We start from the raw sequence: 15,162 nt of genomic DNA on the forward strand, positions 1-15,162 counted from the left end.
AACTCCCAGAAAAAAGTTGCCGGGCCATCCTTTCGCGCGGAAGTCAGTCTTCGCATCGTGTCTTTTCAACTCTTCCTACCTGCTAGCTGGCGCAAATATACAGCCAGGAGCTCAGACCGAACTTATAAGCGCTCCCTCAAAAACCACCCAATGCGTCCTGTCATCCTGCTGAGCGCGCAACTGCGCTCCGCACTTCCCCGGAGCGTGCGGAGAGACCTCAACAGCAAGCTATTTGCTCGGTTGAAGACGACCCAGAACCCTGTACCTCCGCCGAAGCCCAGTGCTCCTTTTATTAAGCGGAAGGAGCCTCTTGCACCCCGGAATCCGCAGACATCTCCTACCAAGCATGCCAAATTGACGTTTCGCAAAGGTATTGCTCGCCCCGCTGAGTTGCTAAAAGCCAGAGAATCAATGCTGAGCTGGAATCTGTAGGGCCACCGGAAAAGATCGTGGTGTATTATAGCGGAAAAGGAAAGACAGCTGTGGTGGGAACATTGAAGCTCGTTTCTCTCTTAATATTCGGGGTTTCCTGTTTTCTTCTTGCTCCAGCATTCGCATCATCGGACGAGCATCCATGGTACCTCGCCCCCGCAAGTAAGTGGCCCCAGTCGAATGCCGACATGCTCATGCTTACTCTTGGAAAGTTGCAATTGGCGGTACTCTTCCGATGATCTTCATCCTCTACACTACATCTCCATTTGTCGTTTACGTGCACGTTGCCATCCCCGCTTTTGCCCGCCGCTCTCGCGAGACTATGATTGAATATGTGAAGAACCTGCCGCCCACGGCCACCTTGTACATGACCACCATTCGGCCAACTTCGCTTCCTCAACAGACAGAGGTCAGGCTGGGTGACTTGGTTCTCAACAAGTCTTTTCTCCGGCCTATAACCTTTACCAATTCGAAGCCCGCGCCCTCTCCATGGTGGGCAGGAAAAACCCCTCAACACTTCTACACGGATGTGAAGGCCCAGCGCTCGACTGAATACCCGAACTACTTCCCTGCGTTGTGGGATAATGTGTACAAGCAAATCCAGAATAAGGGCTTGAAGAAACAGAACTGAGAGATTCACTGAACTTGTTTGATACCAATGGCAGAGTAGGAGCTTGATGGTACATAATCATCGCCAAGGTCCCAGTCTGTTTTTGCTGTTTGCTTCGTGACCAGCAAAGCGAGCTGGCTTCAGCTCATTCACAGCAACTTAGTTCTATCTCTGCTGTTGCACCATTTGATTCTGTGGCAACGCTGCTCTTTGCTCGCCAAGAACTTCACCTGTTTATCATCCACGCGCAGTCACCTCTTACTTCTTTTCTCACTCTTTCCTCGCTTATCCTTCCGAACTTCACTCCAAACCACGCATATCATCACTTTCTATACCCCATCACTTCCGGCGCATCCAACCATGTCTGCGCTCAAGCCCAACCAACCCGAATCTCTTATGGGGCTGAGTATGGCCGAAGCGCGGATGATCATTCTGGGCGTACTGAGTTCCGATAAATCTGGCAAAGTATACACCCTCATTTTACATCTATAGAGAAACCGCTGACAACAACTACAGGTCGACTTTGACAAGATGGCCGTCAAGGGAGGCTACAAGAACGCCCAATCCGCTAGTACTCTTTATCACAAGGCCAAGCGTAGGCTCCTCGACATTCATACTAATCCGGCCGATCAAGAAGCTGGTGCCTCTGTCACTCCTTCGAAGGAACCCGCTTCCACCACTGCTACTCCCAAGAAGACGCCCGCGAAGCGTGGCAAGGACAAGGCTGCCGCTGATGATGACAACACTGGTGCTACCGAGAATACTCCAACTCCTTCCAAGGGGAAGCGTCAGAAGACGGCAGTGACTCCGAAGACCCCTCGCTCTGCCACGAAGGCTACGAAGACGGAGGCTTTGTAGGTATTCTTACCCGTTGTGCCTGTCCTTGTTGCTAATTGTTATTCGTTCTATACAGCAAACCTGGAGATGCCACTACTCCCACTCCGGCCAAAGGCAAAGTTGCCGTGAAGAAGGAAGAACCCGATACGGAGCTCGAAACCACTCCCGTCAAGGAGGAGTCGAAGTCTGACGACGAGGAACTCATGAGTACCAGCCAGATAAGTGCGGAGTTCTCTGCCATGGAGCAGCACCCCGAGACTCCCAAGTGAATGGGTTGACTTGATGAGCCTGATAGCGTGGTTTGCCCTTGTCACGCCGAGAACTTGCTGGAAAATGCTACGGCATTTCTATTACGGGATAATCGTGAGATGAATGGAAGCAGAGTTTATTGAATGTTTTCTTTGGTCTGATCCGGTTTGCATGACGTGTTGCCTATCACTGCTAGTGATTACGGAGATATGGCAGTTCAGTTGCTTTCTAGTTAATGAAGTCAATATTGAATTAAACCCAACTCTGCTTCAAATTGAAAGTAACATGTTTCATATGAGCATCAGCAGCAGAGAAAAACCCCAGCCCATGTCTACGAAAGTTAGAGAGTGAAGGCCATCAGAATGGCCCAACTTTCAAACCCATCAAGTAGATGTAGACCGAAAATCAAGTCGTACCGCATAATGTTTCCAAGCCCTCCATCTAGTGCTACTAGAAGTGACATCCGATGCAAATAAATATTCTAAAGCTACGATGCTTACCGATATTAGTAGCCAGTGGTGTTTATTCCACACAAGCACATATGTAGTGGGCTGGCTATTTTAACGCCCTCATCATTGAAGAGTTTGGCTTCAAGTTTCGCCTGCTTCTGCACACTCACTGATCACTCGTGGGATATTCACCAACTGCCCCGAGCAGCATTGACGCTTCCTACGTGACGAGCACCCGGCCTGTAAACGGCGAACAAAATATTCCTGTCACGTCTGATTTGCCATCCGTGGCTTGTTGGCAAGTATGTTTAAAGAGTTGTGGCGTTTCTCTTTCACATGCTCTAACAATTAATTTGTACATTGTGATGTAGAATGAGATCCTGGAGTATATTGAATCCACAATTCTACTAGTACCTATAATCTTAATGTTTGATAATCACAGGCTTTCTCTAAGCCTGTGGTGTAGCTACAAGACTATGTTATAGTTACCCTATCGTAGTAGAGAAATATACTACAGTATAAAAGTACAAATGCATCCACTAAAAACTGGTCATCTGCTCTTCGTTTGGTAGCAGTGATTCTTACAGACAGTGGCTCTTAATTAGCGCCATGCCACAACAATGCATTCAGCGAACACCCTCTGTCACGAAACCACAGCCAGTTTCTGCATCAGCTATCGCGGTAACAATGCATCAATTACGACATACAATCGGGTCGCTGTCGGCTTGCATTCCGGGAAAGCTTGTTCCGAACTGCTCGGGCATTTGATGGGTTCGTTACTGTTGACGGTCTCAATGACAGTAACTACTATTTTGTCATCGTGAATAATGTTGACGATGATGGGAAGGCGAGAACCGAGGCTCTTACAGGTGGCGATGATTTGCATAAGAGGAGAGAAAGCACGCATATTCAATATACTCATAATAATATTATCCATAAAATCTTACCAATATATAAGCCTAGTAATGATAACACTACTATACCTATATATCTTTCTTTCAACACCTCAAACTCGTCGCACCTCCTCCGTGAACTCAACCACCGTCCTCACCAAGCCCTCCATCCAGCTCAGATGCGGCGAGTGCCCCGTCGGAGCATGATATACCTTGAAGTTTACACTTTCGCGCTGGGCATGCATAGCAATCATCTTCTCCTGATACGCTGGCGGCAGACAAGTATCCTCATCAAGGACCACATAAGCACACGGAACAGCGGCGTAAGCATCGTTAGTCAAGGCTCCAGTGTTGACAGGCGAGGCTGTCAACGTGGCGGTCCACTTCTCGACTGCTTGAGGGTCATCCAGGCCCTTGAACATGTATTGAGCTGTTTCTTCGGTGGTTGCTAGACCGTCTCTTCCGTTTTTCTGGATGCAACATGTCAGTGTCCTTGAAAGAGACATGTCACAGGGGCACAGGGGCATACATACATAGAACTGAACAAAAGGGGGAACGCGCCAACTGCCATCCTTAGGCTGGAAGAAACTATGTACGGATTCGCCGACGGGAACCAGGAACCCGGCGACATAGAAGATGCCAATCACGCCTCCTTTTTGGGGCCCGCGGTTCTTGAACTGTAGCTCGGGGATGGCCGCTTGGGTGGCCACCAGCCCGCCGGAGGAATGGCCCAGTAGGAGGACGAGTTTGTTTTCCTGGTTGATGAGCTTATCAAGTAGCTCGTGAACGATCTTCACATCGTCCAGGTCGTTGGGATACCCTCCTGCGGGTGGATCGCGGTTGAAGTCCGGATGTTGGAGGTCGTTGCCCACGTTTAGCTTCCTGAGGTCGCAGGTTGCGCGCTGGGGACAGTATGTCTCGAAGAGGCCGTGGGAGGTTAGGGCCTCCATGAAGGGCCCATAGGGGGCGGGCGTGTGGTAGGAGGCGGTGCAGATGACCACGGCTATTTTATGGTCGGGAGAATTGGCCATATTTAGGAGTTCCGTTAAAAGTGAGGAATGAAAATAGGATTTTGCAGGATATGACTGTGTTAATGCTCTATCTGGATGTCTTGATTACAGAAGTGATTGTGGCCGACTGGTTATACTTCTATCATGGCAGACTACGAAGTGTACAACCACAACGGTGATGGGAGTAAGCCCTAGTTTCACGGACCTCGCAGCCATACAAGGCACCTTTGCAAAAAATGGGGCCATGCGCATGGGGGCGGACACAAGGAAATGGGGTAAGAGATAGGCGAGACGGATCAATTACCTGTTGAGTGTCTTGACAAATGGAGAGGCTGAAGGATCCACCCGGAGGTGAGCCCCTCCGCCGCGGGCGAGAGATATGCTCTAGTAGACTTAGTCTCGGTACTTGTTGGTTGTTGCAGAATTTGGTCCACCACTTTTTTGCCCCCAAACGCCATCTCTCATAGTCATGCTAGTCTTGACCGTTGTTTGATAGTCTTCAGACTAACTGGCCCTGGCCCTGACCCCGCGTCCTCTGTCTTCTTGAATTCTGGGATCGGACCTTTTTTTTTGTTTCATTTTCTTATTTCTTTTTTCTCATTTTGTCAATTTGATTTCAATTTTTGGTTTCAATTTTAGTTTTATTTTTATTTTGTCCGTTAGCGTTCTTATTTTTATTTGGCTTTTCCTCTTGCACGCAAATGACTCTCATTCATAAATAACCGTCATTGCTGACCACTTCAACACCATGCTGTCTCACCACCTCAAGGTGTATACTATCACATCATGGCGGGCCGATCTCTCCCTGCGCTGCTTGTTACCCTTGCAATAATCCACCGGCCATTTGGCTGCGATATCGTCTCAGAATATCCTCCTCATCCTCATCATGTCGCTGCTTCCCCGGTGATACCTGCTGGCCCTCGTTGGAGGAATGGACAGCCCTAGATTCTACTTATTTGCGATAATATAGTTCATTCAGTTATACAGACACACAACAGAGTCTCGCCGGCCCGAAGCTCATGACTGAAGTCCTAGTACCGGAGCTCGAGGCCTTGTCGCTGCCCGGCGAGTCGTCGAGTGCGTACCTCAATGAAGCGGATTCTAGCACGCCACATTGGCAGAAGGCGTTCTATGGGGCGCCATATACTCATCTCCATACCATGAAGGAGAAGTATGACCCCGAACAGGTCTTCTACGGTCGTACGGCGGTGGAGAGTGAACGGCGGTTCGAGAAGGCAGATGGGCGGTTATGTCAGGCTGCTTGATTTTCACTCCTTTGAGGGAGTTCTGACTTAGGGAAATACACTATAGTAAATTATGGGTTTATATTGGTGGTATAGAACTGGATAATCAATGATAGCGATTAAACCAACATCAGAACAAAACCAGCAGACACGACAACTCCTAATTACGTCAACCCCAGCCAACGACCGGATAGACCCGTTAACTCACAAGAGGGACGAAAAAAGAAAGAAAAAGCAAGACACATCCCCTGAGATTCCAACTGCTTCTACTGCAATGAAATCTCCTGCCGTTCATTTTTGACATCCAAGACTCCAATACGGAGATAATCTCCACCTTCAAGAACCCAAGTCAGGCCCCCATCAATATCTTCAATAGTAGTGGCGAAAAGATGATAGTAGTTCACGCCATCAATATTAGTCGTCTGGATTGATTGAAAGGATGTTCCCTCGTCTTCTGTAAGATCGCAGGTAGCTGATTGCCCGCTGCAGCTAATATAGGACCGCAAGGCAACATTGCGAATCATGAATCCTTGGTTGGTGTTACTGGATTCCCACTGATCCAGGCCCTGGAGGCCGTATGTGTTCAAGCTGCTGAAAGCTATGGTTTCGTTGGCGTTCTCTGCGTCTGGTTTCGCGACGGCGTACTCGGTACTACCGCGATAGCCGATACGGAAGCTGAAGCTCGGTGCGGCTTGGCAGGTGAGGGCGGCGAGGAGGGTGGTGATGGTTGCTGTGAGGATGGGTTTCATTTTGCTTGTTTGGATGAGTAAATGGATTTGAGTGATTAGAGATAATGTTTGTTGCTTTAACCTTGGGCTTGAGTTTGAGTAGTAGATGATTGAAGTCCAGAAAAATAGAGGGTAGAAATGGTGGTAATTATACTCGACTGGTTTGGAACAAATATTTCGTAACCATTGGAGACGACGTTGATTATTACACCCTTGTCTCACGATCATTGACTGTCCCCAGTAATATGTAGTGTCTTATATCTAGTATCTACTAGTGTACTGGCATGCATGTCGCATGCCTTGGGCATAATTGAGCAAGACAGCCTCCAAATTAAAGTTGGGAGTTCGGGTAAATGTCCGCGGATGCAACAGGGACAGAGTTTGGAAATGTTACGGTTTGACAGCCTTAGCTGCAACTTAACTTACTGTGGATGGGACTCCAGGAACCGAGAGACAATTATGTGAGCAGAAGAAGGTGGGTCAATTGAGCTCACGGATGGTTCTCGTTCTCGGCTATTCCACAAGAGTCACAACGTCATACGAATTGTTGTTTCGTTCCTCTTATGTATAATCGTCATGGATCTGTAGCTTACAGTACTGGACATATTCTCAGAGCTATCTTATATCAACTCTTGATGTAGAATGTTACACTGAGTGTAGGTGGGCTGATCATTGGAGGTTGGGGTAATTAGATATGTGGGAAGCAAGTAGGTAATGGATACGACCTGGGTTGCCTTTTGGGAACTGCCACTATGACCACTACTATTAATAATGTTACTACCAATTTGTCCAGAAAGTAAAGAGAATTAGAAGTATGAGGGACAGTTGAGGGGGGGGAGGGGGCAGATGTCATATTCATCTTCTAGATGCCTCCAATGTTTTTCATATTAAGTAAAAGAGCATAAGTATTATGTTAGTGAATATTGGTCAACTCATTGAATCTACAGCAACATTTAGGATTATTCAGTGTTTGCTAGACCTCTCTGTCTTTAATGCACAAAGAAGTCAATTTATTTAGGATTTTCACGCATGCAGCCTTACAGTAAGACAAGATGTTAAGGTCAGTCCAGCCTGGTCTTGGCATGCACAAGATCGCGTGGCTTCTCCTACGAGCACAGTCACTGCAGAAATGACAGACTTAAACCATTGCGAAGACAAGAGTCGAAATGATGGAAGAACTCATTTCTGTAAATTTTTTGATCATGTATACACTGTATAGTAATGAAGACAAAGGAAAGTTCAGCCGTAATGAACACCTTCGGAGATTATTCCCCACCCTTGCACACCCCAAAAATAAGAGAACCCCGAAGAACAATATGGTATAGACAAAAATATAAGAAAGAAAAGGACACCAGAGAAACTTCAAGATCATCGAACATGAATATCCGTCCGAATAGTAATATCTTTCCCCTGCCCGTTCGGACACGACAACCGTGCTGTCTCCGGTCTCCTTGGTAGTGTCTGATCCGGCGAAGGTGACGGAGCCATCATAGCATCATGATGATCCTCCATCTCGCACGCCTTACCACTCTTCTCAACCTGATGTAACGGGAGAGCTTCCTCATCGAAAACAGTGTTATCATTCAGCGTGGCCATCTCACTGAACCGACCGCTGCCGCCGTCACTCCGGCCCAGGCCTGCTGCGCGGCGCCGCACAAAGGTGTTCATGATGGCGGCGGACGAGCGAGGGTCAGGAGTGCCTTTCCGTCCGCCAGAGGATCCACCGCGATGGTCGCCGAAGATGAGCGGGCCGAGGGTTGGTAGTGAGGCGCAGATCATACCTACGTTGACTTCGAGGATGGAGAAGAGGCCGATGCGTGCGATGGCATGGGTCGCGTCCGTCATGTCGAGGGTGACGGCGAAGACGATGCGGGTTAGGTTCATGGCGCAGATACTATCTCAGACATACGGGATCAGTTTTGAGTTTCTTAAAGTGGAGTACGGTGGGTAGGGAGGCATACACAAGACCCAAACTAAAAATCCCACTCAGCATGGCCTTGCGGGTCCAGCTCATTTGCAGTTTCCAGAGCGACGGGAGAGGCAGAACCACGATAAAAAGGTCCAAAATCATGTTGATGGTGGCTGTGGCGACGTCCATTTTGACGCTGTCGCCGCAGTGGCCCGTCGTCATCAGCGGGTCCCAGTTCTTCTCGATCGGTTGGCAGAGAAGGCCGGCGATCAGGAACATGGCTGCTGCCAGTGCCAGACTGAGCGCTCCGATTGTGTAGCAGGAGGCCCGGAAGAGCTTGCCACGGAAAATCTCCAGATACAGGCTGAGGATGGAGAATTTGACTAGGGTGGTGGCGATGGCCCAGATGAATTCGCTGGCGAGGACAATCTTTGGTTGAGTTGATGTTAGTCTTTGGGTGGAGAAGGGAGGAAGGTAGAGAGGCATACCTTCAAAGCATTGACCACCCGATCGGGATACAAGGTCATAGCCGTCATGATGTGCATGCCAATGGCATTCGGGCAGATCCCCCAAAGGAATTGGGCTGAATAGGCCATAGCAACTATATAACCAGCATAGTAGAAGTAGCCCATGAAACCAAAGGGTCGCGGATTGACGATGCTCAGCCAGACACGAAGGCCAACGCAGATGGTGACCAGTACCATGGAGATGATCGTCACGACGAAGGCACTCTTGCCTGGGCCTGTAGATAGGCCACCCAGGGGGTACTGGTCCATCGTGGGCGCGGCTGAACTGGACATAACGCAAGTGAAAGCAAGTGAAAGGGAAATACAAACGCAGCTCTGCTCAACGCAATCAGAAAAGAGTCATGAAGGAAAGTGTTGGATTCTCTGATCAGGATCCCTACACGTATTATGACTGATTGAGGGGGTTATATCCCGCTGTGAAAAGATCCCGGTCTGCCTTGTTGAACTAATGCACGGGGGCTGCAACTGACACACCAGACACTTCTTGCTGCTTCGCCCCCATTCTTAGTGCTTGGTCGGCCCTACTGAACATGATTGGGGTCTTGAGGTTTCACTTGGTCACTCAGCCTATTATGACGGTCATAAGCAGTGGTGCCTTGCAGGGTGTTTGTTCACTTTCTTGATCCTGAACCAGTTCTGAGCCCTGCCACAAGAATGGGGACGAATAGTATGATGTGGGGTTGGCTACTTTAACAAGTTCTAGACTACCTGATGCTGAAGAACAAGAATCTGGCAGTCTTTGTTTATGTTATCTGTCACTGTAAGTTATACAGTACCACTGTGTACAGGCAGGAGTTGATGCTAGTGTAAATTAGGAAGGAGGAGCGAAGAGAGTGGATTAACTGTTATAAGAGTATACTAACAACTATTAATGGACACGACTCTTGCCTGTGGATCATTATTTTAAGTCATTGCTGTTGGCTGTTGAGTCCGTCGTATTGGGCTGTGCTAGCAGCGGTTGATACTAGCACACGTGTGAGAGTTGGGGGCGGATACAGAATAGGGTTAACTTCTGTACGAAGTACCATGTGCTGCCAAGGAAAAGATGCCGACTGCTAATTTTCATCTTATCCATGATTATTAGCCGTCTGCTATGCAGAACTCATCTCCTAGCCTGCAGAATCAATGGTCAATACCAGAATGTGGGGACTGGGGGCGAAGTCTTAAGTGGGTCAATTACTAACAAACACAGCCCTGACTAGTGCAATTGATGATAACTGTAATCAATTCATCTGAGTAACGGCGAACAGACCCCTGACATTGATCCTGCAGGGACTAGTCTGCAGACCCAATTGTTCCTCCGACTTTTCTTATCCTTGCACGGCCCCCATGTCACAAGCCTCGGTATCGGTACGTGGAGTGAAATCTGCTTGCCCTTCTCACGAAGCTCCACTCCAATGATAATGCCACACGGGCAGCGAATACAGCACGAGCTGCCAGAAACACCACCACTTCCAAGCCGTCACATCTCCCGTCTTCCGTAGCACGCACGCACCAATCCAGCCCCCAAGCGCCATGGTTCCAGCGGAGATGAGGAGGGGCACTTCCCCCCAGAACCACACACTGGCCACACTCCAAAGGCATACGCAGGCAGCAATCCACACCCGTGAGACCGAGTCGCCTACCACCAGGGGCCATGTCTTGCGTCCTCGGGTGCGGTCACCCACCTGATCGCGAAGATCTTGAATCTGCATCGTCGTCATAATCACTCCTGCGATCATGGCTAACCATTGATACCCTGTCGTCGAGACAGTCACCTCGCTGCACGTCTCCGTCGCTGTCCCCAGCGCAATGCGGAGGGAGCCCATCAGGAACACATCGTAGGCGATGGCGATAATCACGTCGCGGGTTAGCTCGTCGCCCCCATGTAGGTCGTTATACATCCAAGTCAACAGCATGATCAGCGCCGTTTCCCAGGAGGCGTCTAGAACGAAGCCGAGCCCTAACACAGCCGGGATGGCCGCCAGTAACAGCTGGCGGGTCTGGATGGGGCTGATTTTCCCGCGTGCCAGCGGCCGCCATGGCTTGTTAAGCGAATCTTCCGTGACGGATTCTGGTAGTCGCTGATTCGCGACGTCGAAAATGAGCAGGTTGGCCCAGTTGAAGAGGATAACGGGAGGCGCGGCACGAAGCAGAAGGCTGAGCGCCCCGGGACTTTCGGAGCAGCTGGTCAGCGTCGGAGCCACCGAGGCCGCTAGGAGGCCAAAGCCTGCGTTTGGTAGTGCAAATGTCGCGAAGTCGTTTTCTGTAAACTCCCAGATCAAACCAGGAAGGTCCACCAATCGTAGGTTTTTGGGGGCCGACATGGCGAACGGCGTGGTCTGTCTTCGATTCTGCCTGACTGAACTGGAGTAGAATAGCTGAAAAGGAGGGTTGATTTGGAAGCTCGATGCCGTGGAAGAGGCCCTTTATATACCTCGAACTCAACCTTGACGAGAAACAAGCCCCCAGAGCAGGAGACTCGTCTTGATAATCCCACTCCACCTCGTACCGACGCTTTGTATCAAACAGGAATCATGAATTCTATCCAAGCCCCGTACGTTGGGGGGCTGATGGGCGTTGCTCTTCATCATGGACTATTCATCCATGGTGAGTGGCACGTGCAAGCGCCTCAAATCCTTATGATCCATCTCGTTTCTTTCCTCTATCTGATTGTCAACGTCCCAACAAGCTGGCAGATCATCAGTGGATATCTGCTTGGCCTATTCTCAAGCATCCTTTCCTATCGACTGTTCTTTCATCGCCTCAATGGCTTCCCTGGTCCACGGTGGGCCAGTGTGTCCAAGATTTGGCACTTGTGGAAGACACGACGCTCTCAGAACCACTTCTTCATGGCTAAGCTGCATGCTCAGTATGGGGACTTTGTGCGAACGGGTCCTAGCGAGATCACTGTCTTCCACCCTGATGTCTTCATGGCTGTGGATGGCCCCCGAAGCAAGTGTATGAAGGGCGAATGGTATGATCTGCTGCACCCAGATAGGTCTCTTGTGAATGCACGCACAAGTGATATCCATCGGCCTCGCCGCCGGGTGTGGATGCAAGGGTTTACGTCGAAAGGTAGTAGATACGATAGCTTATCTCGAATTCATTCGCTAACCAGCTACAGCACTCGTCGGCAAAGAAGAACAGACCCTTGGCTTGATTGAACAGATGGATCAATGCATCCAGGACGACATGGCAGCCGGCCGAAGCTCCAATGTTACCGATATGATCTACTGGCTCAGCTTCGACCGCATGGCGCAGTTCGTCCTGGGCAAGAAATTCAATATGCTCACCAACCCTGACTGGCGGTTCGCCATTCGCACTGTGCAAAAGGCCTTGTCAATTTTGGGACCCTTGAGCCCGGCACCCTGGCTTGTGCAGATTGTCCTACGGCTGCTGCCTCGCATGTGGATCCTCAAGGACTGGTTTCGCACGATGGCCATGACGAAGGGAGAGTTGCGAAATGTCAAGGTTGGACCCTTCTGCCTCCCCCCATTATCAGAGTGTACAGTATTCTCATCATGCATCCTGGATATCTAGGTACCCACCGATATGTCTAAAGCCACATCCTTGGGTGCCTTCCTCATGGAAAGCTCCCAGAAGGACAGCTCCCAAGATCAATGGTTAGGTGGAGACAGCTTGTTGGCATTTGTCGCAGGCAGCGATCCAACAGCAGGCATTCTGCATGGTCTTTTCTACGAACTGGCGCGACACCCCGAGCAAGCCGACCTCATCTACCGCGAACTCCAGCAGCTGCAGCCAGAAGAGCTAAGTGATGTCAACGCCGTGCGACGATGCAAGCACCTCGAAGCTGCGATCTTCGAGTCACTGCGCCTCTATCCTTCCCTGCCAACGGGCGGAAATCGCAAGACTCCCGCCAACGAGGGGATTACTGTCGCTGGGGTCTACATTCCCCCGGATACCACGGTAGTCGCACCCCGATTTTGCATTTCACGTCGTAAGTGTGCCCTTGATCCTGCTTTACTTCAACCGCCTTGAGTTATGAAGTCATACAGCGTCCAAATGTTGTGCCAAGAAGGCTAATCCCACGACAGGCGAAGACTGCTATGTGAAGCCCAACGAATTCATTCCCGAGCGCTGGACAACCCGGCCTGAGTTAGTGCTTAACCGATCAGCATTCGTTCCTTTCGGCACTGGTAAGTTACCCGCAGCATCCACTCATCGAGTGCACCTATTGACTTATGATTATCAGCCTTCCGGAGCTGCCTTGGGCGCGGACTCGCAATGAACGACATGATGCTGATTGGAGCACACATGATCCAACACTATCGCATGAGCTTCCCTGCAGGAGATGCAGGCGACCGCGTGTTTAATGACTGGAAGGACCAATTCACTTCGTGCTTGGGCCGGTTGGAGTTGAGATTCGAGAGACGGACTGCCTAATTTTCTTACTCTACCTTAGTCTACCTTCATATCCTAGCGCTATTCTACACTTCTTATTTTACATACATTTACCTACTATGCAAAGTAGTCACAAACTTGCGGGAAATCTAACATTCGATGCCGGAAAAGTCAGGTCACCCTAAGGACGATTAACAATTCCCGCGGGTTAGAAGGAGGGGTTGGGAAGGTCTAGTGGAGCTGGGGCGTGTTAGTGCTGATATGACACCTCCGTCGTGCTTAGTGCTTACGGCTGTCTTCACTAATGCTTAGCGTTCTTTCTAGTCTATCCTATTCCCCATCACCACAACCCTGCGGCCGCACGTGTCAAATACCGTGGAGACCTTGCAATCAGCACCCAAATTTGTTCCTGATAATCCCCCCAACTTAATCCCAGAATCTTTCTATTTTTTCTCACGCTTCCCCTCATGCTGCTTACTATTTCTCCACCACATCATCCTCAGCCCCCGGTACATGATAGGTGCACTCACGGCTAGTGAGCCGCGGACACAGCTCTGGCCTATAGTGGGCCATATTGAGGCCAACACTGACACTGCGCCGCTTTATCCGCCCATAGCCCATTTGACTACTCTTTACTGAATGTGATACCTCTACTGGCAATAATTGGGCTACCAACCTTACTGAAGACATCCGGGGATTAAGAGCTGTTTCTTACTATGCTTACTGGATACTATTGTACAACTAGCAAGAGTAGAAATTATCTATAGATATCCCAAGACTGAATTATATATAATGAGCAGCGCAGAGCGCGGAGTGAGCACAATGAAGCATGTACTGAGTGATCCTGCATTGAGTTAGAAGTGACCTTGATTCGAGATTATACGATTAAAATACAACATGCACAACAATATTATCCATCTTAGGCTCTAGTCAGCGTTTCATTCTCTTGAAATCTAGCCTTTGGAAACATTACGCCCTGATACTTTGCTTAAATTGCGTGTACGCTTTTTATAGGGAAAGTAATCCTTTGAAAGTATAATGAGCACACCATTTCCGGGTGTACCTGAACATCAATATGGGATGCTAGGGGTGCGCAGGTATCTGCGGGTAATGATGACCTTTTTGGCCTTGTTGATAATTGACTTTCCTGGTGGATTCGTATACTTTGAGACTGATGTATTGATACTGTTATGACTCAAGACCATGAGTTTCTATTCCTCGTTGCAAGGGATCCAGCGTCTCTCTGAGTTTATATGAGTAGACTATATATCTTCTATCATAATAGAGTCCCTAAAAGAATACCTTAAAAGCTAAGAATGAGGGGAAAGCACGATCACTCAGTTTCTCAGCTACAGCCATCAGTCTAGACTCTAATTTCTTGAGGAACTGTTGTACAAGCATAGAACCTGTGATTCAATGAACAATAGTACTGAAAGCATGAACAGGGCAAGACAGATCAGTCATCCATCTCCCATATAGAATACCATATAGGGCCTTGCCATCTCCAGACCTACTTACCCATTCAGCATCCCCTGCCACCTCATATACTAAACAAATACTATCTCTAATCTTCCATCTCTTGTATACGCCCCAGAGACAGGACTACTTCCCACATACTCAGTATCCTCGCCTCAATCTCAATCTGAATATCACCCACCCACCAACACTACATAACAAATAGTACCAAGTACGCCCCCAACCCACACCCAATCCTAAGAACAGCAACAGATCTTCCAAGAACCAGCAAAGCCCGTGAATCACATGCCAGCGACCACTTCTTCACATATAACCCAAACAACATCACGCACTTTCGAACGAATAAGAGAAACAATACCTTAGCCCCAGCCCCATACTATTGCCCAGCAGACATTTCCCCCTTTACCGACCCCCAAATAAATACGAAGTAGCTATGGCTGCTACTGGATACCCT

At 49.1% G+C, this 15,162-nt stretch overlaps 8 protein-coding genes across 8 annotated transcripts; 4 read left to right on the forward strand and 4 right to left on the reverse strand.

The window, feature by feature from the left end:
* The first annotated feature begins 36 nt into the window (after positions 1 to 36).
* Positions 37 to 1,233, forward strand: BDQ94DRAFT_6353 (uncharacterized protein). The gene is made up of 3 exons (XM_026776220.1): positions 37 to 370; positions 433 to 594; positions 645 to 1,233. The coding sequence occupies exons 1-3, from the start codon at positions 151 to 153 to the stop codon at positions 1,061 to 1,063; spliced, it is 801 nt and encodes a 266-aa protein (XP_026632553.1). The 5' UTR covers positions 37 to 150; the 3' UTR covers positions 1,064 to 1,233.
* BDQ94DRAFT_6354 (putative histone h1.3.) lies at positions 1,234 to 2,441 on the forward strand. The gene is made up of 3 exons (XM_026776221.1): positions 1,234 to 1,507; positions 1,559 to 1,896; positions 1,956 to 2,441. The coding sequence occupies exons 1-3, from the start codon at positions 1,403 to 1,405 to the stop codon at positions 2,146 to 2,148; spliced, it is 636 nt and encodes a 211-aa protein (XP_026632554.1). The 5' UTR covers positions 1,234 to 1,402; the 3' UTR covers positions 2,149 to 2,441.
* Positions 2,442 to 3,583: 1,142 nt separating this feature from the next.
* On the reverse strand, positions 3,584 to 4,501 carry BDQ94DRAFT_165240 (alpha/beta-hydrolase; the record flags this gene model as incomplete). Its single annotated transcript, XM_026770244.1, has 2 exons — positions 3,584 to 3,940; positions 4,004 to 4,501. 2 exons carry the CDS (start codon positions 4,499 to 4,501, stop codon positions 3,584 to 3,586), a joined length of 855 nt encoding a protein of 284 aa, XP_026632555.1.
* Positions 4,502 to 5,366: 865 nt separating this feature from the next.
* On the forward strand, positions 5,367 to 5,745 carry BDQ94DRAFT_165241 (uncharacterized protein; the record flags this gene model as incomplete). Its single annotated transcript, XM_026770245.1, has 2 exons — positions 5,367 to 5,383; positions 5,451 to 5,745. The coding sequence occupies 2 exons, from the start codon at positions 5,367 to 5,369 to the stop codon at positions 5,743 to 5,745; spliced, it is 312 nt and encodes a 103-aa protein (XP_026632556.1).
* Positions 5,746 to 5,990: 245 nt separating this feature from the next.
* Positions 5,991 to 6,473, reverse strand: BDQ94DRAFT_165242 (uncharacterized protein; the record flags this gene model as incomplete). Its single annotated transcript, XM_026770246.1, has 1 exon — positions 5,991 to 6,473. The coding sequence occupies one exon, from the start codon at positions 6,471 to 6,473 to the stop codon at positions 5,991 to 5,993; it is 483 nt and encodes a 160-aa protein (XP_026632557.1).
* Positions 6,474 to 7,820: 1,347 nt separating this feature from the next.
* On the reverse strand, positions 7,821 to 9,161 carry BDQ94DRAFT_165243 (uncharacterized protein; the record flags this gene model as incomplete). Its single annotated transcript, XM_026770247.1, has 3 exons — positions 7,821 to 8,346; positions 8,414 to 8,790; positions 8,850 to 9,161. The coding sequence occupies 3 exons, from the start codon at positions 9,159 to 9,161 to the stop codon at positions 7,821 to 7,823; spliced, it is 1,215 nt and encodes a 404-aa protein (XP_026632558.1).
* A 1,106-nt stretch (positions 9,162 to 10,267) lies between these two features.
* On the reverse strand, positions 10,268 to 11,194 carry BDQ94DRAFT_165244 (UbiA family prenyltransferase; the record flags this gene model as incomplete). The annotated part of the gene is made up of 1 exon (XM_026770248.1): positions 10,268 to 11,194. One exon carries the CDS (start codon positions 11,192 to 11,194, stop codon positions 10,268 to 10,270), a length of 927 nt encoding a protein of 308 aa, XP_026632559.1.
* Positions 11,195 to 11,404: 210 nt separating this feature from the next.
* Positions 11,405 to 13,274, forward strand: BDQ94DRAFT_156213 (cytochrome P450; the record flags this gene model as incomplete). Its single annotated transcript, XM_026768598.1, has 5 exons — positions 11,405 to 11,945; positions 11,995 to 12,341; positions 12,411 to 12,828; positions 12,926 to 13,027; positions 13,084 to 13,274. The coding sequence occupies 5 exons, from the start codon at positions 11,405 to 11,407 to the stop codon at positions 13,272 to 13,274; spliced, it is 1,599 nt and encodes a 532-aa protein (XP_026632560.1).
* Between the last annotated feature and the right edge of the window lie 1,888 nt (positions 13,275 to 15,162).

Source organism: Aspergillus welwitschiae, assembly GCF_003344945.1.
Source record: "Aspergillus welwitschiae strain CBS 139.54b unplaced genomic scaffold BDQ94scaffold_1, whole genome shotgun sequence".
In the NCBI taxonomy this organism is placed as follows: Eukaryota; Fungi; Ascomycota; class Eurotiomycetes; order Eurotiales; family Aspergillaceae; genus Aspergillus; species Aspergillus welwitschiae.

Excerpts from the sequence above, each read along its gene's own strand:
- BDQ94DRAFT_6353 (XM_026776220.1), top strand. The coding sequence starts at position 151 with ATGCGTCCTGTCATCCTGCTGAGCGCGCAACTGCGCTCCGCACTTCCC. Across the intron at positions 371-432 it reads CAAATTGACGTTTCGCAAAG|GGCCACCGGAAAAGATCGTG; the intron begins GTATTGCTCGCC and ends TGGAATCTGTAG. Across the intron at positions 595-644 it reads ATGGTACCTCGCCCCCGCAA|TTGCAATTGGCGGTACTCTT; the intron begins GTAAGTGGCCCC and ends ACTCTTGGAAAG.
- BDQ94DRAFT_6354 (XM_026776221.1), top strand. The coding sequence starts at position 1,403 with ATGTCTGCGCTCAAGCCCAACCAACCCGAATCTCTTATGGGGCTGAGT. Across the intron at positions 1,508-1,558 it reads GTTCCGATAAATCTGGCAAA|GTCGACTTTGACAAGATGGC; the intron begins GTATACACCCTC and ends CAACAACTACAG. Across the intron at positions 1,897-1,955 it reads GCTACGAAGACGGAGGCTTT|CAAACCTGGAGATGCCACTA; the intron begins GTAGGTATTCTT and ends CGTTCTATACAG.